This window comes from Amia ocellicauda, chromosome 5 (genome assembly GCF_036373705.1).
Source record: "Amia ocellicauda isolate fAmiCal2 chromosome 5, fAmiCal2.hap1, whole genome shotgun sequence".
Taxonomy (NCBI): Eukaryota; Metazoa; Chordata; class Actinopteri; order Amiiformes; family Amiidae; genus Amia; species Amia ocellicauda.
In genome coordinates this window covers 39,390,368-39,416,711 of record NC_089854.1, presented here as the reverse complement: position 1 = coordinate 39,416,711, position 26,344 = coordinate 39,390,368, and the positions used below count along the sequence as shown (strand labels likewise).

The 26,344-nt window shown below is 38.6% G+C and overlaps 2 protein-coding genes across 2 annotated transcripts in view; both read right to left on the bottom strand.

The window, feature by feature from the left end:
• Nucleotides 1-86: 86 nt before the first annotated feature.
• copg2 (COPI coat complex subunit gamma 2) lies at nucleotides 87-9,867 on the bottom strand. Its single transcript, XM_066705148.1, has 24 exons — nucleotides 9,723-9,867; nucleotides 8,523-8,575; nucleotides 8,228-8,308; nucleotides 8,049-8,120; nucleotides 7,845-7,924; nucleotides 7,184-7,259; nucleotides 6,861-6,953; nucleotides 6,502-6,588; nucleotides 5,831-5,988; nucleotides 5,562-5,695; nucleotides 5,259-5,326; nucleotides 4,730-4,918; nucleotides 4,458-4,553; nucleotides 4,068-4,311; nucleotides 3,814-3,889; nucleotides 3,621-3,724; nucleotides 3,320-3,445; nucleotides 3,026-3,094; nucleotides 2,759-2,898; nucleotides 2,459-2,630; nucleotides 2,130-2,227; nucleotides 1,519-1,657; nucleotides 1,259-1,357; nucleotides 87-893 (listed from the first exon to the last, which is right to left on the bottom strand). Exons 1-24 carry the CDS (start codon nucleotides 9,757-9,759, stop codon nucleotides 763-765), a joined length of 2,622 nt encoding a protein of 873 aa, XP_066561245.1. The 5' UTR covers nucleotides 9,760-9,867; the 3' UTR covers nucleotides 87-762.
• Nucleotides 9,868-24,685: 14,818 nt separating this feature from the next.
• The window catches only part of col7a1l (collagen type VII alpha 1-like), a 122,329-nt gene continuing 120,670 nt past the window's right edge, over nucleotides 24,686-26,344 (bottom strand). Inside the window, 2 exon segments of the mRNA XM_066702977.1 lie at nucleotides 24,686-25,400; nucleotides 25,693-25,878. Coding sequence (XP_066559074.1) covers nucleotides 25,381-25,400; nucleotides 25,693-25,878 — 206 coding nt within the window. The 3' untranslated portion in view covers nucleotides 24,686-25,380.

Genomic DNA, 26,344 nt, shown 5'->3' with positions numbered 1-26,344 from the left:
AAAAAGAAAATATCAGGTCTGTTACCTATGATCCATCCCATACACAATTTCAGAGGAGACAAGAAAGATGCATTGTTTTCATGTGGTCCCATTTGACAATTTATTGAAAAACAGAAACTGAGAAGTGTTTTAGTGAGGAACCTAACAAGCTCAAGTCCATTAACATTTACCCAGTTTAGCAGATACAGGAAAAGCTCTACATGGCTTTAGTTCAATCTGACTGTAAATAACAGATTCTCCCAGAAACAAAGAGTATGCTACAGAATATACTCAAGTTCTAAGCAGATGCAAACAGTAAGACATCTTCAAATGCCAATAGTTAATACATTTTACAATTCTTGCATGTTTGCCAGGGTGTTTGTGGTTTATTTTCTTCCATTTTAAACAGATTTTTCTGATCTACCTGTATTGTGACTGATAAGCTTACGCATGGATGGTCATTCATTGGGAAAAGTATCCTCCCCCTCACCCCAGCCTCCAACACAATTTCACAACCAAGGCAAAATTAGATTAATTTATTTGGCCCAAATATTTGTTTTCCAGTATTAAAAATGTGCATGATCAAGAAGCACATGGAGTTTAAATATGAATATTTAATGCATATTTAATGAATATTGCTCTGTCCAATACAATGTTTCAGAAACAAATGGAACTTAAAAGGAAATCATGGGTTAAGATTTTTTCTTTCTTTTTTTAAACAAAAGGTTGACTTTTTTTTCTTGAAGGTCTGTCTGAAATGTTCACAATGTGTGTGTTCAGGGTTTAACCAACAGAAGCAAGGATAACATCAACTGCCGTCTCCTCTTTGCTGCGCACCGTCACCTGCATAGTCACACCATCAGCCAGGGCCAGCCTCGACCGGACCAGCAAGTCATGACCCCCCCTGAACACACCTGCAAGACAGAGGCGGACGTCACGCTGAGAGAGTGGTTTACAAGGTTCTTAACAAAATGCTTGCCCTTTACTTCTCATCCAGTTTCCATGGCAAATTGATATGGTGAGAGACGTCGAAAAACGTTTAACCAAACGCAAAGGCTTTGATCTAGAGGATTTGTTCTCGTATTCAGGCAACCAAAGGTCAGAAGACTGAAGAAATATACAGTCCAGACATCAGGAGTACCGTGTCATTCCTTCCAAGGCATAAATAAAATGAAATTTACACATGCAAAACTGCATTCAAAAGTGCCTTTGCTGAAACTTAATCTCAAGAGCCATTGAGAACCATTTGAAGGACAATAAAATAAGACCTCTTCCTTACCTCCAAGGAACAGGACATGTGAGTTTTTGTTCTCTGGCACCTTGTCTGACCTCTCACACGGCTGCATGCCCAGGAAGCTGATAATGTTATTGACGGCCTCTAAAATGCAAGAACGGTTCACAAAGGTATTACACACTGGTCATCAAACTCTAGATGGTCATAACAAAGATTCTCTCAGCATTTTATAATATATTTTTCTGGCTTTCAAATTTTTTTGCATGAACACACACACAAGTGCAGGCCAATGTCTCACACGGTACCTTCGAGAGTTCTGACTGAAGCGAGAGCAAAGGTTTCTTCTTTCTCAAAGTCGTCTCCCACTTCCTCCCAGGCGGCCCCGAAGTTTGGTTTGAGGACTTTCTGAATGTGGTCGGCGACCGTTACCTCCAGGTCCTCCAGCTGCAAATCGGGCAGTACGGCACAGGAGAGAGACAGTTAGGAGTGCTCTACATTACGTTGCAGCTTCCATTTCTGCTTTGGTCTTATAGCACCAACATTACGACCAATCTTTGCAAGTGTTTTTTAATAAAATATTAGAGTTGCTTTAGACTTTGTAGGATTGGAGATCATGCTAAAACAGATCACAAAATGAAGTTTACTTTGCTCTGTAAAATTGCAACCACTGGATGTGAGTTTACTTAACAAATGTTCTACTGTAAACTAAATTAAGTCATGTTATTGTATGGTCGACACTAACAATAACAAACGCACAATATATACTTGTGACTTTGGAGTTAATCGGGTACTATTCTGTCATGCACAAATGACAAGGGAGCATGAAAAACACCCGTTTAAAATCCAATAGAAAAAAAGCATTTATTTTCAAGTCTCTAAACAAAGCCAATATTCTGTCAGCACAAAGACCACTTACCACATATTCATCATCATAACCATCATCGTCTGGCTCCCCGGTGTTGGGATCACAGTCTCGTACTAAATATTTCATAGTGCAGCTGAACGTGCAAGAGACTAACGGACAGACAAAAAAAGGGGAGAGGGATGTTAAGTGACTGCTCACCAAAACATTGATTTAATCTGTAAAAATGTGGCTTTGAAATACTCAAGTTTTCAACACAATGGATGGATTATTTTTTCAGACTGAAATAAGTACTTTAATGTCGTACAACCAAGAATATGGTCCGAAGATGACATGCGATCAGTTTTGAATCAGCAGTAGTGCTCAGTATAATAACAGCGTACCTGCAGTAGGGTCATCGTCTGGCAGTCTCACCAGAGTGTAACATGACCCAGGCTGGCTGTAGGGCAGGCTGGACGCGGGGATGTAGTGAACGACTTCATATGCTTCCGACGGCTCCATCTGTACCATCACCTTCTGTAAGAGCTGGTCGTTCAATGTGTTTGTACAGTCAAACTGGAAGGGGGGAGAGGAAAAATGAATCAAGTAGATTACAATAAGTGAGATCTGCGTTATTTAAAGTACTTAGTGGTAAAGTTTTTATTTTATGTCCTATACATCTGAAAGCTGACAAGTGGGCCTACCTGAAACACCATGTGATTTGTGAAGGTGTGCTTGATACAGCGAACCACATATTCGGTCTCAGCCTCTGTCAGCTGAACTGGCTCAGAAGACTTGAACAGAGGGCCGAGACCCTTGAACTCTGGAATCGCTGCTAGTTGGTCTAGAAGAAAGAAAGAAAAACATTCTGAAAAATAAGGTTCATACATAACTTCAACAAATGCAAAGAAGTCATGTTGGGATGCTTTGGGTATTAAATCATACAAAGTGACTCAACTCATGTATCTTACCTTGGTAGATATCTTGACGTGAGGGACCCACTTTCTCTGGCAGTTTACTGGTAACAACTGGTGTAATTTCTAATAAATACATAAATAAATAAATAAATAAATAAACCTTTGAAGTACCTTTCATACGTTTAAATTTTCACAGTTAATGAAAAACAACAACTCTAGAAAACTGCAAACAAAATTCTGTTTTTGAAATTGTAGGTTATATAGGGAATCTTTACTATTGAAATAAACACTGATTTTATTTAAATGTAATTACAATAAATACATTTTGTTTTGAAAGGGAGTATTTACCAGTCTTCTGCTCAGTAATTGGTGCTGTAGCCAGCGGGACAGTCTTCATATCGAACGGCTTCTCCGTTGGCTCAAGGGTGTACTGATGAAGGGATTTTTCCAGCCCAGGCACAGATACAGACAATCCTAGAAAGGAATTCATTGTTTTCAAATTAAAGAAGGCTTTTAAATTGCTTTACAGACACTATATAGTGCAAACACTCACAACATTATAATGCATTATTATGGTGACTGTGAGAAAAAGGAAAACAAAACCTACAATAATAACTAAAACCTTTCCTAACATTAAAATGCAACTGACCGTTGAAAATGTAAGCAGCGTTGAGGGCTTTTTGCTTCTGCTGCAGCACGTTCATGTAGAATGTGGCTCTGTCCCGAACCTCGTCGTCACTGTCCATCATACATCTGCAACAACCAAAGGCTTTCTTCATCAAAGCACATCCCTGAGTTTTCTGTACACTGACACTGTCTCTGCTCACATGGTCTACACTCACCTCTGTAATAAGACCAGGACACTGGGGAGAAGGTCATCATTCTGAGCACCAAACTTGGCCAGAGCGCTCACAGCAGCTGTGATGAAGAGAACAGCATGTTATAAACTACATGATACATCACTACTCAGTGTAAAGAGGTTCCTGCTTAACCAGTACTGAAGATCCTGGTCTGAATCTCAATTTCAGATCTGGCCGCCACACACATTACAGAGGGTGGTCTCAACATGTACTCCTAGGGAAGTTGGCTTCCTTACCTGCGCGCACAGCCTCACTTTCCAGGACCACCCTGTTGAAGATGAAGCGGATGTACTTGGATGGGGTGGGAGTCCTGGGCCCTTCCTTGCCCAGCAGGTGGAGGATCTTGGTGGCCAGAACAGTGTGTTCACAGTCCTCAATGAACTCACACAGGTGAGCCAGGCCAGTTTCCTTGCTCTCTGGGTTCTCCTCGATGATGCTGATGATGCAGTCCACGATGGCACGCTTGTAATCAAACCCACCCTGTTCAAACAGGAAAGATTTGGATTTTATAAAGAATCTAGAAAACACGTCTCATAAAACGTGCATGAAATTCTACTTGATGGAACTGCGACTGCAAGAATCACATTCCATTTTGTCAGTGCAAAAGCTACACAAGCACAACTCACATCATCTCTCAGCATGTTGGACAAGAAGTTCATCATGACACTGTGCTTCCTGGGGTACTTCTGACACAGCGCACTAATCGCCTGCACCACCACCACCTAAACAGAATGAACAGACAGTTAGTTCATCGCAAACAAACCCACAGATTCCATACACAACAAATGCAGGCCTCAAACTGACCGACATGTTAGCTTCAGCACGTTAACCGTTCAGGTTAAGCTACGGAGGCGTCTTTACACCGCTCAATTAACTCAAACCACAGGAAGTGACGCACCTTGAATTCGTCGGATATCTCGGACACAAAGGAGGAGATCTGTTTCATGAGTCTGTCCACGCTGCTCTCGCTGCCCGTCTTCAGCAGGGTGGTGATGGCCAGGGTGGCGATGCTGCGGTTGGAGTCGGTGATGAGATTCTCCAAGTCCAGGTTACAGGCCGTCACAGCGGAGGGATGCTTCATTGCCACCTACAGCAAAGGATGAAGCATTGCATTCACAGTTTACTTTTGGATTAGCCCTCCACAGCAGACAGCACCTCCTCCTTTAACCTTCTGCATTCCTCTTATTAAGGCAAAAGGTCACCAATCCAAAATTTCCCAGAGTAACTTGTAAAATGGATAGTTTATCTGATTTTTTTTTTTTAGTAGAGGTACGGTTAGACTTTTTTGCTGTTGCTTAATACATCAGAGCTTTGTATTTTTCCATTTTACTGTAACAAAACAAAAACCTATACTCAAAACACTGCCCTCTTTAAATAGTATTCATGCACAGAAGCTACAGCAATCAGCTAGGGTCTTTGTTCCATACCTTGTTGAGGGTCCTGACCGCTGCATATCGTAAAGCTGCTTTGGGAGAACTGCAGAACAGCTGGAGCACTGTTTAACAAAACAAAATCACACAGCACATAAAACTCCAAACTGTTACTAAATCAGAACACTGCTTTAGTACCAAACAATAAAACCAGATGTAGTGATCTACACGGCCACAGTTAAAAAGTCAAATCTAAAATGTAAAACAATCAGCATCAATAATAAAGAGAACACAAGCACAATGTGGAGAGCATGGCTGAAGTTTTTGTGCCCACTTGGTAATGATGGTTTTAGAACTGACCCGAGACCGCTGGAGCAAGCTCTCTGGCAGTGCAGTTGGGAAGATGCACGATGGCAGAAGCTGCTTCATACACCACCATTTCATGCTTGTTCCTCAGGCAGCTCTCAATGAAGTCAAACAATGGATTGTCATGTCTGAAAACACATGTACAAGGAGAATGACATTAAGGTGAACAGAGTGAGAAGAGAAAAAAAACTACAAGTCATATTTCAAGCATTTGTACAGTGAAATAATACACTGAGCTCACAAACACACACATACATACATACCCTCCATCAGTCTCCTCCAGTAGCCGGCTGGCTATGCGGATGAGCATGCAGTACGCAAATGGAGACTTCAGCCCTGATTTGGTGAATTTGTTCAACATCTTGGACACAGCGAGGCGGTCATTTTTTCTCAGGTGGTAGAGCAGACCTAAGGCATGGTACTTAATGGGAAGAAAAATAAATCAATAACTATAAAAATGATTAAATGTACAATTTCGTCTCGCTAACTATCAAACCGTTTCAGCTCAGTTTTTTAGTCTCTAGCGTAAAGCTGCATAAAAACTGACATACATCAGGTCTTTTCAGAGGTTTTAATGCCCAATTATGAAACAATTAAGAGATCCAGTGAAGTTATATATGAATCTTAACAGTCAAAATATTCCTAAGTAACTTTGTCTTAAAGGATTAGTTATAATTCATCACAAACCAGATGTAAAAATACATCCATAAAGCAATTCCCCTACATGAACCCCTTGTGGCAAGCCAGTTTAGTAGTTCTGCCCTTATGCACACCCACTCCACGCTCTACAACTTCTATTCTGATGCAATACTTTAAATTTGCATCGTTTGTTCACATAGTTTAACATTTCAAGGCAACGCGAGTTTTCCAAATTTAACTGAAATTGTGGCTATGAATTGTGCAGTGTTGAAAACCATCTCTGAACTGCAATTACCTGCACCATGATGTTGTCACTGGAGGCGGCCTCTTGAGCCTCGTTCACCCAGCGCTTCACAACATCGTAGCTCATCTTCACCATGTGCTGCAGGGAGACAAACAGTGAGTACTTCAGCTAAGGCCCACCTATCAGAGACACACAGCCTTAATGGCGTAGAGAAACCAGCACAGAAGCAAAAAATAATAATTATTCAATGTAATTATGACAGCGACCAGCACTGCAGCAAACCTTGCGCTTTCTTTAGTGTCACTTTCAGTTAGAACATATTGGATTTAAGCATAATAGACCTGCGTTATATAAATTCTATAATAAACAAAAAAATATTTAGTTCACATTTAAAGATCTGAATCTCTTACCAATGAGGAAACCAAAGCAGAGCTTGACACACTGGGCACCTTATCCACGATGGCCTGCTTCATGTACCTCTCAATGGCCTGCAGCATGGTGGTCTGTAAGCACAATGAACAGGTAGAGTTAAATCACCAACAGAGCTTCAATATCACTTTCATATTCTTGGACCAACAGTTACAGCAGGAATTAAGAAGCATATAGAAAATGTATTTAAATATATAAATATAAAATTAAATTACCCAACATAAGGAAACGCAGTTCAACCACCTGGAAAATGGATTTCAGTTATTACAAAATTTGGGAATAAAAAATAAAATTAAAAACTCACATCAGTGATTCGGCAGAGAGCTCGGATTGCAGGTCCTCTGTAGACATCCTCCTTTCCGGTCATATCCTTGGTCAAACTGAAAAGAAAAGGTGCATAAAATCAATGCAATTAATAAAAAGTTAAATTAACATTTCACACATTTGTTATGATCACTTGGGATACATGGATAAGCATAATTGGTACACAAACAGTTCTCAGCACCTGTAGGATTTTCAATAAGACAATGATCCATGGACAATTTGGGTGACAGAGCAGAAATGACTGAAGTAAGGAGATTGCAAGAAAGACTTGTTAAAAAGTGAGGTTGTTTTATATATATATATATATATATATATATATATATATATATATATAAAAAAATAGTATTTTGCCTTAACAGCTTATGAGGGCTCAGAAGCCATTGTCCAAAATTGCATCTCAGTAGTAAAATGGCAAAGAGGATGCTTCTCTACATGTTGTTATAACTCTTGAAGTCATGCTTCATCAGCTCCATGCGTGGCATTTGGAAGCTTAAACAAAACTATTTTAAGTTGATAAGGATGACACACGAGATACAGGGAAAGTAAGCCAACATCGCAATTAAGACGGTGTACAATCTGAAGTAAATGCCTCAAAAACCCAACGGGAGAAAAGTAATAAAAACTGAATGGGTCATTCTTACCTGCTTGTCACAATAATGACATCCTCCGAGATGTTGGCCATCTCTTTTATAGTCAGGTAACACATTCGTCTCAGTGTTTGCTGCAAAAGGTGGGGAGGACACATGACAAACAGAAATTAAAGAAAATTCACTGACAAAAATTGTAACAAAAAAATAAATACATTTCCCTTGTAAAACATGGATAATAAAATAAAGTCTACACACATCATTGGACTGGAACAGCCTGGTCATGGCGAAGAAGGCTTCAGTGGCCTCTGTGGTTCCAAAGTGTTCCCCCTTAAAAATAAGCACATATCTTATCAATAAATAAGTGATTAAACAACTCAATTAACTACTCATCTTTGTGGCTTTTTTCCCTCAGCATAAAACAAAGTCTTGCTGACCTGGTTCAGGAGGTAGATGATCTTGGTGAGGATGTGCAGGCATCTTCTGGGGTTTATTGGAGTCTCGTTAAAAATGCGAGCCTGTGGGCAAAGCGCATGACAAGAATTACAGGAGCAATATAGAGAAAGCTGAAAAGGCCAACATTGGGCAAAAACACTTCAGTTCACAGGCTGTTTTGCTGGATGTTTTGGGAAGAGCTTTTAAGTGAATAGAAATGTTTTTTTCTGACTAGTTAAGACTACATGTTAACACAGTATAAAGCACAAACACAAACAAGGCAGAACTTCTCAATACCTCTTGTAGGACAGCACTCTTCTCCAGATGCTGGAAGGGATTGGAGCCACTTCCTAAGAGGAGGAAGAGGAAGAGGAAGATGATGTTATGGTTCTATAGATCTTGTGTAGATTTCTCCCAGCTACCAAACAGTTGATCAAAATTTAAACCCAATTCCCCCCCAAATGAAACAATCACAGTGTAACTAAGTTTTGCGATAGTATAAATGTATCAGTATAACGCAGCAATTTAGTCACATAAGTGGCTGTCAAACAAATACCAGCACACATGTGTGGCAGCAGTGTGGAGCAGTGGTTCGGGCTCTGGGCTCTGGGTTCAATCCCAGGAGGGGGCACTGCTGTTGTACCCTTGAGCAAGATACTTTACCTAGATTGCTCTAGTAAATGCCCAGCTGTATAGATGGGTATAAATGTAAAAAAAATATATAATGTGATATGTTGTAACAATTGTAAGTCACCCTGGATAAGTGTGTCTGCTAAGAAATCCAGTAATAATATGTACAAGTAAATTGAGTGAACGTTCAATTAAAGATTAAAACATTACGTATTAACTGTTATAGTTATCTAATTACAACACTAACTTTTGTGTGTATATATATATATATATATATATATATATATATATATATATATATATATATATATATAGATTCCCTTTAATGTGTTTTCAGAATTAAAGTTCACTCAAAATACCTCTAGAAAAGCTGTGTAAAGTATGGTTCACTGCTGTCACAGACTGAATTCAATACACACTGCTGATTACACGGGCTGCACACGACAACAAGCACGCCATCATGACAAGACAGGTCATTTACAGGAGCATTTCAACTCTGGAGAAAATGATATACATTGTTTTACTTGAACAGAATAGGCAACAGCCATAGCCGCAAAAAACAACTTGACATCAGGACTGTAACCGTCACGTAAGATGTGCTTTTTTTTGATAATATACACATAGATCGCAAAAAACAATGTATGTAAATGAACCCGTATACGGGCAGGGTTTGAGACATTTCGATCAAGGCCTAAATATTGCACAGAACCGAGGAAGAATCGCTGCCGTCTGGGAGGAGTGTATGCGGCCTGCGTCTGCCCGGCTGAAACGCCTTCCGGGATGAACGTGTATTTTCCCTTGCAATTACGTTTTACAACCAAACAAAATATCAGTAGTACTTTAAAAACAACCACAAACGCATCTTACCAGACTCTTCATCCTTTTTGTCGAATTTCTTTATCATGGTTCAGTCCGGCGGGTCTCTCTGTGGCCAGTGTTCACCGCTGTACCGAGCAGCTGGGCTCCTCTTCCACGTCACTCGCCCGACTGCCAGTCATCGCCTCGCCCCGCCTTTCCACGTCGGCGGAAACTGCGTCACTCACAGCCACGTCGCGCAAACTATGACCACGTTGCTGTAGCGCAGATGTCCGCAGTTCTGCGCTGCTCCACCAATGGGATCGGCGGGATTGTGCAGATGTGCGCAGAACCGCGTAAATCTGCGCTACAAGAACCCGACCACAGTCACAGCCACGTCGCGTAAAGTATGGGTCATACTCAATGTAAATATGGTAACAAACACACGCATTTGATCGTCTTGGGTTTGTGGGTAGACTGGAGTTGTACTTGCAACGTACAATACTGTGCTGTCCATTATAACCAAATAAAGTGTAGTTTAGTAAAATACTGCGTAGTAAAGTACAATCTATTAGGTACAGCATAATGGACGAAGTCGTACAACAACAACATAGACCTAGGCAGCAAATAATAGGCTATAATGTAATTATTTACAATAAAAGCATTATACCGAAAGTTGCTACTATGCTATAGTAATTCTAATTATAATGTAGTATTGTATAATACAGCATAGTGTAATATACTGTAGTGTAGTGAAGTATTGTTGTAGGGATACATGTATATGTATATCAATGCTTTGGCTATTTCTACTAGACTTGTGCCTTTTTGTCTGTGCATTACTGCTGCCACCTGCTGGATTGGAAACAAGCTGCAGTCTTGCTGACCGGTTTATTCATGTGGACGGTTAATAAACTCGTCCCAACTAGAGCAATTTAAAAGCATTTTAATAACACTTCATGCATATTATTTTGTATTTATTTAGTGATTAGTTATTGATGTAACTTCTAACTGTGCCGTGCTTATATAGAATTTCATGTTTCCTATGTTGAAGAAAATTCTGACCAAGTATTGTCCACCATTTAGGGATATGAAAACATAATTAAAAATATCCACAATGCAGGGGTTCATAATCCTGGTACCAGAAGGCCAGTGTCTTTATGTTTTCATTCCACTTGAGGTCTGAACACCTTTATTAAAATAAAATTTACAATCTGAGAAATGCGTTTTTTTGTTTGTTTTTAAGACACTGGGACTTAAGAGAGTAATTTCAACCTTCCAGGACAAGAATGATGTACTCCTTTGTACTGAATTTTGTTTTATTTTCATACTTTTGTGTTGTAGAACATTGACATTATACATTACACACACTGATATATACATATCAGGAAATATATCTATTTAGAAAATACCTCTTCATTTAAAATGAAACTTTTCCTTCTGCAGCACAGTATTACTGTACCTAATTCAACATTTATTTGGCTTTGAATTACACACGTGTATTTTTATTTGTTTGTTGACAGCAGTCGAGGCGTGGGTCTGATTTTCCAGCACACTGCACAATGATTTACTAAGCCAGTGGAAAATCGTCAGTTACAACCACCAACAATCTGGGCTCATTTACAGTCTGTGTTCAGATTCAACAAAGACCACAACAGCTTAACAATAGGAGAACACAACATATAATAAGTAAACTGAGACCATTGTATGATATATCAGGCGATGAAATGACTATAAAAGCTGTTTTAAACAGTATTCTGTATTTATATTTGAAGGGTGTAATTAATGCAAGTAATTGAAGGCACTAGTGAGAGACACTGACAAACTACATTCCCTGTGTCACACAATATCATAATGTGTCTGACAATAATTCTACAGTAAAATCTAGGTTATGTATGATTAAACCATGGGAAATGTTTTGTTTTAAATCATAGCTGTTTCAACATTAAAATAGGGTAAATAATCATCTGGGTATACCTTATGGATTATTGCATGGCAGTGACAACAGGAATATGAGCCTAACTGCAATGTATAATTTACATCATTTGGAAATACAAAATGATTTATATATATATATATATTATATATTTATTTATGGGTGCATGTTTGTTAGCTTTGAGCTTAAATGCATCATGTACGCTCACCTAAAGGATTATTAGGAACACCTGTTCAATTTCTCAGAGTCTCGATTTCTGTTGAGACATTCAGATGGTAGAGTCAGAATTTGGCGTAAACAGAATGAGAACATGGATCCATCATGCCTTGTTACCACTGTGCAGGCTGGTGGTGGTGGTGTAATGGTGTGGGGGATGTTTTCTTGGCACACTTTAGGCCCCTTAGTGCCAATTGGGCATCGTTTAAATGCCACGGCCTACCTGAGCATTGTTTCTGACCATGTCCATCCCTTTATGACCACCATGTACCCATCCTCTGATGGCTACTTCCAGCAGGATAATGCACCATGTCACAAAGGTCGAATCATTTCAAATTGGTTTCTTGAACATGACAATGAGTTCACTGTACTAAACTGGCCCCCACAGTCACCAGATCTCAACCCAATAGAGCATCTTTGGGATGTGGTGGAACGGGAGCTTCGTGCCCTGGATGTGCATCCCACAAATCTCCATCAACTGCAAGATGCTATCCTATCAATATGTGCCAACATTTCTAAAGAATGCTTTCAGCACCTTGTTGAATCAATGCCACGTAGAATTAAGGCAGTTCTGAAGGCGAAAGGGGGTCAAACACAGTATTAGTATGGTGTTCCTAATAATCCTTTAGGTGAGTGTATTTCGTTAGGGAGATTATTAATTCTTGAGAACACCAATAAAAGTTGCATGTCTGAACAACTTGCATTAAAGAGTGTTTTTTAATCATCACTTAAGTCATAGAAAAGAACAAGTTTGAAATTGATACACTTGTCTCTTCAGTTCCGTGACTGACCCCACTCCAATGTGAAGGGTGATCCTGTCAGAAGAGGGAGACAGAAGAGAACAGCCAGCATCAACATGCTGTCAGAGATGACGGGGAGCGAAGGGACACAGATGGATGGGAAGACCCTGCTTAAGATGTGACAGAACTGCAAGAGTAAGCGCAGTATGGGTCACAAATAACAGGGAACATTTTGATGAGAAAAGTTTGCAATAAATTGACAGTAAATTATAGCAACTGTCATTATTTTTGAGATGATGACTACATTTTTTATCAATGGTTGAAGCTGACTCCTCCTTTTAGTAGTTGTATTGTTGTAAGTCTAGGTGTTACCACGATTTTGATATTCAGTAAACATACCAGTTTCTCTCTCTTTATATATATATACATTGTAAACATTTCCCATGCGTAATAGTAATCTTAAACAGATAAACTGTTATCCTCCCACAATTTCCATAATTAAATAACACTCACACCTCTAATTGGGTGTTTTTCTTCTTCTTTACTGCCTTCATAATTTTCTAATGAATATTATAGGATAGTTTATGAATGCACCCAACACAATTCATAATTGATTGATGCCATAATACATACATACATGTACATATATACATGCAAACATATATATGTACCATATCCATCCATACATACATTTAATCAAGTTATCCTTTAACAACCAAAGTTGCCCAATGTTTAATATTTCTCAGTACAAACAATTGTCGAATGCAATAAATAAAACAATATAAGCTGTAATGCCTGTGTACCCACTACTTTTCTAGTGCAGTATGTATGTGATATTCCATATGTTCTGATACATGTGGAAGTGATATAATACAACTTAGAATATGATAAATATTTTTCTTGTTTTCCTGAAATAGGGAATAAGACAGCCTTATCCCTTCACATTATTTCACCACAGCTGCTGTCAGCAGGAAATTCCTTCGGCAATCTTTCAATGCACTCAAAATAGGGAAGAGTGCTTTGAATTAGACTGCATGCATTACTGAGTCTGCGATTCCCACTCATAGATTCCGGAGCAGCAACCAGACAACTTACTCAAAATCTCTACCTTGTGAACAACATAATTAAATGGAAGATCTGTAGACTCAAGAGCAGCTTGAAACACGTCGATTAGCTCCTACATATCCATTACACAAAGACGCAGCACTGCTTTAACACTTTCATGATTCTTTCTTTTCAAGTAACACTAAAGAGGTTTGGTTTTTAGCTTGGGTACAGTGAACAGAAGGTTTCTTATGATGGGTCCAAAATAGCCTTTTCTTTCTTTCTTCTTTCTTTTTTTACACTGTAGTTAGGCATACTTTTCTTGGTTTCAGTTAATTTGGCAGCATATTTCTTTTAATAATTTATTAATCATTAAATCATTTGAAAAGCAATGAACACAGAGACACCAATACCAGCAAAAAGGGAAAAAAAAGAAAGTAAAAAACTTAAAGTCAGACATGTACTGCTGGATCCAGTATTGCTTAGAATAAGCATTGAGATTTATTTAAATCTACACTGTAGCACAAACTAAATTAAATATGATATAAAATAAAATAAAAAAACTAACCAGACTGAACACAGCCATTTAAAAATATTTATTTACTTCCTTCGGCCAATTTGAGCCATTAGTCGAGCATTGGCAGCAGCCTTTGCTCGTAAGTTTTTAGCTTTAGCGATGTTGAAAAGGATGTTCATGATATTGGTGGGAACATCGAGGGACAAGGTGAATTTTGTCCGGCGGTCACTTTTGGCACTATTCTGGTACATCTTCCCCTTTAGCTGGGTCTGACGCAGGTATTTGTAGTGTGAAGCAGGGAACGTCCTTTTTTCTCTGTCTTCTGCAGACGAAAGACCCTCCCCAGGCAGGTAGAAGAGTCTCCCTCTCTCTGGCAGGGAGCTGTCCTGGGGGTCGCTTTTCTTTGCCCCAGAGAGGATTTCGTTGTTGCAGAGGAAGCTGGATTCACTTTGATACAGTCTGTAACAGAGGCTGCTTGTGGGAGCACACATTATTGCGAACAGAAGCAGGGTTTTCATGTAAGACATCATGGTGTCCTGCTATAAAAACAGAAAGGGGTACACAATCATTAGCTCACCTAAACCATTAGCACTATGGATGAAAACAGACCAGATTTTATCATTGGTTCTCCAGCAAGTGTTTGGTCCCCTGTACTCAAAAAGTGTTTAACATGCCTGCTTAGTGGACAGGACCTCACATTGGCTTGGCATGTAAAAGGCACCCATTCCCGCAATCATTGGCAGTGCTTTTGTGTTTCTGCTCCCAGAGAAAGGCTGCACCATCTGGCTCATTATAACTCCTATCCTATCCACACACTAAAGAGAGCCAGCCTTCTTTGCTCTACTGATTTATCACAAACAGACCCAAAACAGTGCAGTTACAATCAAAAACCAGGTTCTGTAGTTGGCTCTCTAGTTACATAATTACTGCCCAATGTTTAATCTTGCTAATGAACTTAGTGAATGATATTGTTTCTATGCATTTTCTCTTTAAACCACACCGTTACATTCCTGCTTTCCAGTCAGCACCTCCGAATAACAGAAAGTGCTGAAGCTCCCCAATAACTGGTGCTGAACCACGTGTGTTTTAAAGCTTTTGTCAAATCTCAAAACATGCACCGATTTTACCGCTTACATTAAACACTGTGTATGGTGTTTAGCAGTTTGATAATTGAGATGTTGATTCATGAAGGTGATAATCGACTCAAGATAGTTCATAGCTGTTCTGTCATTTCAATATAAGATTTGTTTATAATTGCAATTAAACGACCGATGTACTATTCTGGTTGTCCATGCCAGTTAAAAGACTGGTCATTCATGTTTCCATTCAAATGTATCCAGCGGTATAATTCAACAACAGCGAGAAACTGAATAGGTTACTAAAAACAACATCTAGCAATAAACGTCTGTTAGAAAAGAAAACAACAAAAACATAAAATAAATGAAAAGAAAATATATATATGGTTCACGGATAAAATGGGCAATACTGGTTTATAAAGGTCTTGGTAGACATATTTTCACCAGTCCTTTCCAATGCACAATAATTGAAAATACGTTTTACCACATTATTATTATTATTATTATTATTATTATTATTATTATTATTTGTTGTTGTTGTTGTTTTATCTGGATAACTACTTTTTTCACTTACATAATCTATGAATAACACATGAATCCATTAATTGATGTATAATGTAAATTAGCACAAACAATCTAAAGTTAGAACAATCTTATTAAAACTAGAATTAGTTTAAACTGAGTCCCATCTAATAATCTAGCGTTCTTTATTGTATTAAATTACATTGGAAGTGGATCTATCCATCTGTCTATCTATTTTGGTCCGCATACCCATTACATTGAGTTTAAGAACACCTTATTGTTCATTCAAATACTGAAACTATTCAAAGAACATAAACTACAAAATATCGCGACATATAATCGAATTTAATCACGACACGCTATAAAATAACACATTTCATATGATAGTTAGTTTTACAACTTCCTCCAACACCAAAGAAAATGTTAAAATACCAAATAAAAACGTGATTCTACACTACTAATCTATCAATGCAACCACCTTACAATAGTCATACGTTATAAAGTGCATTATAATTGTACCCCGGTTGAGAGAATATATCTGAAATAAGTTAAAAAAAGAAAAGTAATCATCTTACCTAGTTCTTGAAACTGATGCCCAGGGTAAAACTTTGCAGTTCAGCCCGGCTCGGGATGTGAGGCAGAGACCAGTGCAAGTTTATAATCCCTTCCTCTCTTCCTCGCTGCTCCTGTCTTTGAACCTCTTCCTCCCCGGTACTATATAAAAGTGCGCGATCACGAGATTAAATCGTAGGTCCACACGAACGAGATTCATTTAGAGGGATTTCATTAAAATTCAATCATATGCGACCAACGTCATGACTTCGACATTTTGCATTTATCCCGAGACACTGGGATGCGCTGGTTGCATGCAAACCTGGAGAAAACCTACGTTGCACTGTTCAAAGTCTTATCGCATTCCTTAGAAGTGCAATACTTGAATCACAGAGCACAATGCCCATCAGCTACTATTACTGTAGGCATCACAGACGACACTTAAATTGGCGGCTGGCTGTGTAACTATAGGGCTCCAGATGAGTAGCTGAAGCCTTTCGGTAGAGTTAGTGAACTATTAATCAATCAATCAATCAATCAATCAATCAATCAATCTCTCTCTCTGCATAACCATTACATTTAAGAATCTATGTAACAAGGTACTTGCGAACATATGAAAACATTTTATTGAATGTATTCAAAAGTTTGAGCAGCTTTTTAAACCTGTGGGCTTTGGGTTTAAATAGTTAATGGAGGGAAATACCAAAGTCTCTAGCAGTTCCTCTGTAAGAAATTAAGAACATTTTGTTTAAGAAAGGGGGCACTCATTAATCTGAGGCAGGTAATATGGATTATTTAAATTGAATCAGAGACTTGGGCACAAATCTGTAAATGGTCAGTTTAGATTTATTATTGAAGTACATTTTAACTGAGCAATTCAAAGGGAACTTGCAGAAATGCCCAACTTTACTTGTGAGACATGAAAGAAGTAAACAAAACCATATGGCAAAAACTAAATAATGCCAATTTTTAAATGCAAGTAATAACTCAATTTATTTTTCAAACCTGTCTGGTGGCTTGGAGTGTGTACATTCATTTGGGGATGGGGATTTTAGTACTTTGACATTCAAACCAATAGATTGCACAAACTCTATAGAAGAAGTCTTTTGCAGGGTGTAACTGAAGACACACAGTTTATTTTCATTAAAGGGTTCGTTTGAGAACCCTGAGTTTTATCATAAACACAAGGGATCATTTAAGAACCCTTTTTCATTATGATCACGGTTGATTTAAGATATGTTTAAGGTTCTTTAAGGATCCTCGTTTGCAAGGAACCTTGATAAAAAGGTTCAAATAAGAACCTTTAAGGGTTCCTCCACAGTATCAACCCAGGGAACCCTAAAAGGTTCTGATTAGAACCTTTACATCTTAGAGTGTATGAAAGCTTCTCACAGGATGAAAAGGCTTTTTACATGCTGACCTACTGCTGGATCAGCAATGTCTCTGGCCCCTGCTAAGCATCAATCCTGACGTACACAAACATTGGTTCACAAGATGATAGATGTGTCTATGATTCATGTAAAGCCATACCAAGTATTACTCATATCTATTCTTCAATATGTTGAGAAAAATATCTGTTTAATATGGGGAAGCTTGCTTTTGGAAGCGCTACTTGGGATCCGGTGATGGCCCACTGTCTTATAATGAAATCATCAGGATCAGTGCAATACTCAGATACATTTAGTGGACATACACACACACTATATATATATATATATATATATATATATATATATATATAGTATATATTAATTTTTGGTAGCCCCTGGCAAGGTGGGCTGAATATGGGGAGTCCAGTGATGTACAGGCTCCATTTAATCACAAAATGGCCATCTTCACCTAGGCTACACTTCCACCCCATCCCGCACAAACAGTACTTTACTTCTTCCCTTCATCAGAAACATATGGCAAGCCAAATTATCATTTGAAGACATCTCTAAATGCATTTCAAGATATCTTCAAATATTTTGACATATCTGTAAATCATTTAAATATATCTGTAAATCATTTAAATATATCTTTAAATCATTTAGAGATATCTGCAAACCATTTAGAGATATCTATATAAGGTGTTTTTTAAATATATCTCTAAATATCTCAACATTATTTGGAGATATCTTTAAATCATTTAGAGATATCGTCAAATGACTTCCTGTTCATTCAGAGATATCTGCAAATCATTTCAAGATATCTTCAAATCACTTCCTGTATTTTGGCTGAGATTATCACTTCCTGTTTCCTCATTTAGTTACACAGAAATTAATGAACAAGTTAACAGGAAGCGATCATTTTGGGCTACATACAGGAAGTCATTTGAAGATATCTCTAAATGTACTTTTAAATTAGACATCTTTAAATGATTTGCAGATATCTCCAACTGATTTGCAGATATCTTTAAATGATTTAGAGATATCTGGAATTATTTGAAGATATCTTGAAATATTTGCAGATATCTTTAAATGATTTAGAGATATCTTTAAATGATTTAGAGATATCTTTAAATGATTTAGAGATATCTCGAAATATTTCAATATATCTGTGACAGTATGCCGTCTGTCACTGCACGGCTGCTGCTGACGTGCACTAATTAGGTGCTCATGTGCTGCAGCCGTATTGTCCACTGCCTCGCAAACAGCCTGCGAGCTCACGGCTGCAGGCAATGAGCATCGAGGTGCTCCTTCCCCGGGTAGTAGTAGCTGTTCAATGCAAAGGAGGACTGATGCTCATGCCTTACAACTGCACATTTGTTTTGTTGTTCCCTTCTGTTTGTGTTCCTCTTGGTTTCCCCTTTTTTCTGTGGATTGTTGGCAAAGAAAGCCACTTGTGCTAACCCGCCAATCCCGCAATAAAGCCCGGACAACGCCGGTAACCCCGAAGACTCCCTGTGATTCTTGGCGGCTGATGTGGGGAAGCTCTGTGGCATACTTAATCTGAGCACCCTACCTGGTAAAGTGAAAGGACAGCTATGGAGGCGTCTCTGATGGGACAATTGCTGGCCGCAGTGGTGAAACTGCAGGCACAGCAACAACAGACTCTAGAGACGCTAGTACAACACATCCAAGCACCAGCTCCTGCGCCTAACCCTGCTCTGTCTGCCGCTCGAGCGCTCAGTCCAGATGACGCCCTGGACTCCAAGAAGCTGAAGGACAGTGTCCTGGACCGTGTTGGCTTGACGACAGATGGGCAATGCCGGAAGTTCAGAAGTCTTCAGTAACAACCCGGCTCCCGCCCCCGGGCTACGTGCAACCGTTGCGGGACGCCTGTCACCGCTGGCTAAAGCCGGACGAGCACTCCACAACCGAAGTTGCGGACCTGGTGGTCTTGGAACAGTGTCTCTGCTGTCTCCCATGTTCCACCTCAGAATGGGTGAAGTCCCACCAGCCAAAAGACCTGGAGGAGGCCATCAGGCTCGCAGAGAACCACCTCGCTGCTCGGGATGATTACACCTCCTGAAGCCCTGGGGTGGACGCTCCTCCACCCATTCCCAAGACCCTCTCTGGCCCGACTCACCCGGATACCGACGTGACTCTGGGACATCGCCAGGCTCAATATCCGCTGATGGAAGTGGACTACTCTGCCGTTTGCGCTGCTTGCCTCCCCCGCTTGCCCTGGTTCAGCAAAAGACTTCACGGTACCGGCAAGAATCAGGGGACGTGAAGTCAAGGCCCTCCTGGACTCTGGCTGTAGTAAAACGCTAGTCCTGGATGGCCTGGCTCCTCGGAGCAAAGGCAGGTGAAGCACTAAAATTGCTATTAGTTGTATTCACGGGGACATACACTGGTATTCCACGACCCAGGTAACCATGGTGATTGGTGGGGAAACGTATAAGATGAACGTGCCGAGGTGATTGTGACGTCAGCACCAGCTGTGCGTCAGCTACTTAATCTCTCTCTCTCTCCTTCCCCGGGTAGTAGTAGCTGTTCAATGCAAAGGAGGACTGACGCTCATGCCTTACAACTGCCCATTTGTTTTGTTGTTCCCTTCTGTTTGTGTTTCTCTTGGTTTCCCCTTTTTTCTGTGGATTGTTGGCAAAGAAAGCCACTTGTGCTTGGACAACGCTGAGCCACTGCTCTGCCACTGCTAAAGCCCAGACAACGCCGGTAACCCTGAGACTCCCTGTGGTTCTTGTACCCGGCGTCTACAATATCTTTAAATGAATTAAATATATCTCTAAATGATAATTTGGCTTGCCATAGTAACAGTCTATGTGAAGATTGTGAATATTTCCATTGGTGAGCCTTTACTACCATGAGCACATGGGTGGTTAACCTCCTACTCTCAGTTTCACAAAGCACCAGATGGTCAATTTAAGAAAGAACTAAAGGAATGCATCCATCTTACAAAACACACATGACACCAATAGCATTAGAAAAAAGTGCAAACAGCAATTTGAATCTTTTTTTTTTTTTAAGACAGCACAATCAGAGATAATTACGCTGCTTAATTAGGAGCAGTAACAACTGAACATGGAGGAGGCAATGTCAGGATTGTTTTTTATTGTTGAATCACATCCTTTCAAAATATCATTAGAAGTTATTTTTGACAGGTATATGCTAATTGTAATAAAATGTGAAGAATGCAGATGCTAATTTTATCACACCACCATATGCCAATGCATGATTAATGTCCTGGGCTTCTCTGTCTTGAGATCTTTTCGCCACGTAATTACATTACAGAGCTGCCCAACAGTGATGACATACATCAGAAAAGTGTGAATAGGGTTTTGTCAATCAAACATGGTCTACTTTAAAAACAAATACTAGATAGGAAAACTGCACTAAAGCGTAACAACAGCTAGCAGTGCATATGAAAACAGCATTCCTGGAGGTTCAGGCATTGAAATAAATAATTGATTATGACTTCCTGAATTTACAAAGGCCTTGTGGTGCATTGGTTCTCAGTCTGTGGTCACCCCAGGGAGATTAAGCCATATTAAAAGCATATATGTAGAATATATATTATATGTTTTCATATATTTGGAATGTAATATAAATATATAAAAATACATTACAAATATCTGAGAGATGGTCCACAAGTCCCCTCATTTACAAAGAATTAGACATCATCATTGTATTAGTACAACAGTAGTCAATTTTCCAAGTTATAAGGCTTTATTTGATCTTGAACTGACACCAAAATGATAGATAGGGCCTGTAACCCAAGTACTTTACCTGATTGAGCCTCTTGAGAGCCCATTGAACTAAACAATTTGTGTGATTGAAGCAATCAGACCGTTTCCTTTTGAGGGAAACTACTTCCCATTCCATTGACCTATAAGCACTCCATATTAATGGCTTTCGACAACTTATCAAGTACTTTTTGGTAATCTGTATTTGTAGGACAGAGCAATACTGTGGAGCAATAATTGGTGAAAGGGATATATCTGCTTTTGTGACAGTATATTAATCTCAGCTATGTTTAATTGCCCCATTATATCTGTGGAAATTAATTGCTAGCAAGCGCTCAGCACTAATTAAAAAAACCTCCTTTTTAGGTTATATTTCCTGTGCAGAGAGAGATAAGATAACTCCTGTAAGGGAGAATGTCACTTCTAATTGAGATGTAATTTTTTACTCTTGATAACACGTATTGGCTTGCTTTATACTAATTAAAATTAAATAATTAACTTTGACAGTATACTTTGTGTGTGGTATACACATTTATTATACATTTTTCCTTTCACAATCTAAATTAAGTGGCTTAAAGATTTTTAATAGGAACATAAGAAAGGTTACAAGTCAGTGGTGGTTATTCGGGGCAACCTGTTTGTGTGGCTGCTAGCAGCTCGTTAATCCATGGACCTCACTAAGGCTTTTTTAAGCAATGTCCATGCTGTGGATCTAACAGACAATAAAATCTATATGACAATCAAGGGAAATATATATATTTGTACATTAAAAACACATAAAAAGGTCATTGCAATCTCTGAATGTAAAACTTTAAATTAATCACGTTCATTTATTTCAAAATGTTGCACGAGGACTAATTAAGATAAAATGCGAGGGAGGTTAAATATGCATTGGTGTCCTTAAGGAAAAAGTAAAAAAAGATGGTCTATCCAATTGTGTATATGTAGAGTAGGTGGAATTGATATATATGTGCAATATCAGTGCAATGAATCATCAAAAACATAATACAAAAACATAGAAAAGAAACACTTTATTTTAAGTAGGAAAACCAATAATGGCAGCTTTAAGTGAGTCTGTATTGAAAATATGCAGTTGATCTTTGTTCATGTTTTTGTGTTTATTTTATTTTTTACATTATCCCCATATCTGTGTCTGGAAATGAAATGATTCCCAGTTTACAAAACCTATGACTCATCTCAAGTCAGTATAAATGAAGAAACAATATAGCCCTCTCAGTGCCTGAACAAATGCACACTGTTAAATTGGTATGAAAGATAATTAGTTGTACAGCTGACTGTACATCTTTTGTAGTAAACACTGTCAAACTCTGTACCTACTCCATTGATTGCCTGTTTGAGTAAATTATCTGCTGTAAAGATAGGAACTGGGTTTTGGTTAAGTTTTCAGAGGAAGACATAAAAGGATTTTTGAAAGAGACATTTCCCCCTATTGTGAACGCGTGTCTTAATATATTTACAAAGCTAAACTAGAAAAAAAAAACATAATAATCATAGCATGGGTCTTCATCTTGGGGCAGGGTTTTGGTATGTAAGTTAAAGGGAAAGGATGTAATGATTCTAGAAGAATACTGAAATAATGTTTAGGTGTCTTAATTTATGTCAGATTAGGAACTTTGAACTTCAGACAGGAATCCCCTGCTAAAAACCATCTCAGTTTGTCCTCTGAAATGTACCTGCAACCTCTCGCTGTTCTGTCATCTGGGCCGAATTCTGTACAACCCCACCTCCCGCTGCTGAGACATATGCAGCCACATACTCCAAACACTGCAAAGACAACATGTTCCAGAATATTCTATTTTAAACACTACTGGAGTATAACATTCACTGCAGCTCCACAAGGATAGTTCCTCTAATTCGGATTAAGAAAAAATGTTGGTGAAGAGATTTCAGGTAATCAGTTTAGAAAAATAAAATGTCTTAAATATATACATAGTACAAGAAGCACTTAAATCATGAAGATACATGGACAGATACTTAACCTCTCTCTGTAGGAGTTCGACAGTATTTGAACGCCAGGTCGACTATCTTAAGTTAGCACTAAAGTAATAATCAGTTGGCACAGTGTACTTTTTACTTCTTAAGCATTAATGTATGACGCACAACGGAACTAAAAATCAGATGGTGGTTGTCTAGTAACCTAACAGATGTGGACTACTTTTCATTCAATTGTTTGTAATTTCTAAATGTAATGCAATGTTATGGCCAGCTAATGGTGAAGCCCATTTTGAACATAATTTTCTAATCTGTGACCCTGGTGTAAACTGGAAATAAAACATTCTTCTCAGGGATGAATTTCATATTCATTTTCAAATACATAGTGGAATAAAAATAATTGAGATTTCAATTATCTTCTGTATTTTTGTCTCATGTGCAGACTTATCTTTGAGACGAACTCTCTTGAAGTATATATATCCATTCTATATACTGTAGCAATCTGTGACCTTTTGGACTGCAGTGTTGTCCATTGCATGTAAAAGACTGTCTAATACAGCATACAGTCCTCACTGTTCATATTGTTGATGCTGGAATAGGAGGCCTGTGTTCCCCAGGAGGTGGGGTACAAAGAGAACAGAGCCAAGGAGAGCAGGTGTTCAGGAGGTGTAGGCAGAGATATGCCTCAACTTACTCCATCTATCACGCACTCCTCCTAATATGAATAAGCTTAGTGCTATTCATTTAAATATGACTTAATATCAAAGATCAGTGTTAATATGAAAATGGAGTAATACTATGACACAAAAGTGAAAGGTCACAAATTAAGTGTTTTTTTTATAATGGATTATTGGGAAATGCACTCTGTCCATCTCCTCTCTTATTCCCTCCCTCCCGAACAGCCCTGGAAATGCCCTGAAACAATACAGCAGGATAATATCACAGACACACTTGATATCTGTTGACTTCCTGTTTCTTGTGCGATTTCTACTGACACACTTTATCTACTGTTACATTTTCTACATAGCTAAGGTGGGTAGGAGCATCAACCTGTTTCTTGTCCTTTCAAAACAGTTATCTTACGTGCGTATGCTTCTTTCCGTTCTGTGAGATTAATTAGTCAAGCACTCTCAAAGTACGTGGGTGATCAAATCATATCTGCAAGCACAAGTATTAGCTCATTAAGCAAAGTGGTCAAATAAATCCCACAGGCACTGTATGTCTATGCTAAGAATGTTGTTGAATGGGTTTAAAGAAAAGACAAGTGCAGTGACCTTGTGCACACATCAACATTAATAAATAAACAAAATCATTCGGGAAAAAACACATCACTGGAATACATCAAACCATAACAAGCTCTTTATGTTGTTTTTAATTGGATATGAATCAATGACATTCACATGAAGGCTATCAAATGTGTCTGCAAAAAACAAAAGATACACATAAATCCCAGCATCCCCTGTGAGAGAGACACAGAGCAGGGTTTATCCTTTCTGGCTCACAACACGCATGCATACCTTTCTCTGCACGATAGATGGGGATCGGGCGCTGTAACACAACGGCACACTGCGAAATCCTAGAGTTCATAGGGAACTATGTAGTTGATGGATCCTCTATGGTTTAATGTGAGTATACTGTCTATACAATTTAGAAGTGAAGAGAGATCAATGGATAAAAAAAACAAAGCTATTTTTTATTATTTTGCCTATTTTTTATTACAAAAAGAAAAAACTACACAAGGAAATTATTTTACAAGTAGTATCCTATTTTGGACAGTATGATTGGACAGTATTAATATGATTTTCTCTCCTAAGGTTTTACACTAAGTGGCTCAATCAGCTTGATTGAATGACATTTATGAATAAGTCACAATTGTATACAATTATAATTGAGGTGGCCTTGATATATTTGTATCATCATACCTTTTTTACGTAACTTATATACACAGTACAATTACAGCAATGATACAAATAATATTAATACACCACTTTAAAAAATACCCTGCCACTCTGTTTCTTTTTTCGTTCCTCTTGGTGATGCTTCATTCTCTCATCTCCCAGGCTTTGAGTCTGCAAAGAAACAGGAAGATCAAAATTCGTTATCTTTGGGCTTCACAAATCCCCTGTCCACATGGAATACATGCTGAAAGATCCTGCAAACAAGGAATGACACCAAGAAGACTGTGTAAGACTGTATATTAATTTTAAACCAATTAAAATGGCATAATTACATCACCTCAAGAAGACCGTAATCTATCACTATATCATTGATTTGACCAAATGGGCTACCAGACATCAATCAAGAGGTAACTGGGCAGCTCAACCATATAACTTCAACTACATTCGTTAAACATCATCCTACCTCTTGTTTCTTTCCTACACCTCATTTCACAGTTTTTCCTGGATGGGAATCTGTTTGTGTTCCCTTCGCATCCACCATATACAAAAGGTCGGCACTCGTTGGACTTCTGGTGGTAATACCAGAGCAGTGCATATTCAGAGCATGACCCTTCGTTCATAGGAAGGTTGCAGGGGGCCACCAATAGATCTGCAAGGAAGATAAAGGGTAAAATCAATGTTGGGAACAAACTGAAAATCTTTATACAAATCATATACAATAATGTTCTACACAATAGAATTAATATATGATACTGGATTTTCTATCTAGTGTTACAGAAATTTATTTTGTTGATGTGTGGTACATTCTCTGCATTTGTTGAAAAAAATACTTTCTACAACTTTTGTCTAATACGCTTGTGTAATGTTCTTTATTGCAGTATTATATTATAAATCATACACTGATCAGTCATAACATTATGACCACTGACAGGTGAAGTGAATAACACTGATAATCTTGTTATCATGGCACCTGTCAGTGGGTGGGATATATTAGGCAGCAGTGAACATTTTGTCCTCAAAGTTGATGTGTTAGAAGCAGGAAAAATGGGCAAGCGTAAAGATCTGAGCGACTTTGACAAGGGCCAAATTGTGATGGCTAGACGACTGGGTCAGAG

Bases quoted from the DNA above. Each gene is read 5' to 3' on its own strand.
- copg2 (XM_066705148.1), bottom strand. From the start codon at position 9,759: ATGATAAAGAAATTCGACAAAAAGGATGAAGAGTCTG. The intron at 3,890-4,067 runs GTAAGGAAGCCA...TCTTCATCACAG, and splicing joins AAGTGAGGCTGTGCGCGCAG to CTGCTGTGAGCGCTCTGGCC. The intron at 2,899-3,025 runs GTAAGATACATG...TCTTTCTTCTAG, and splicing joins ACGTCAAGATATCTACCAAG to ACCAACTAGCAGCGATTCCA.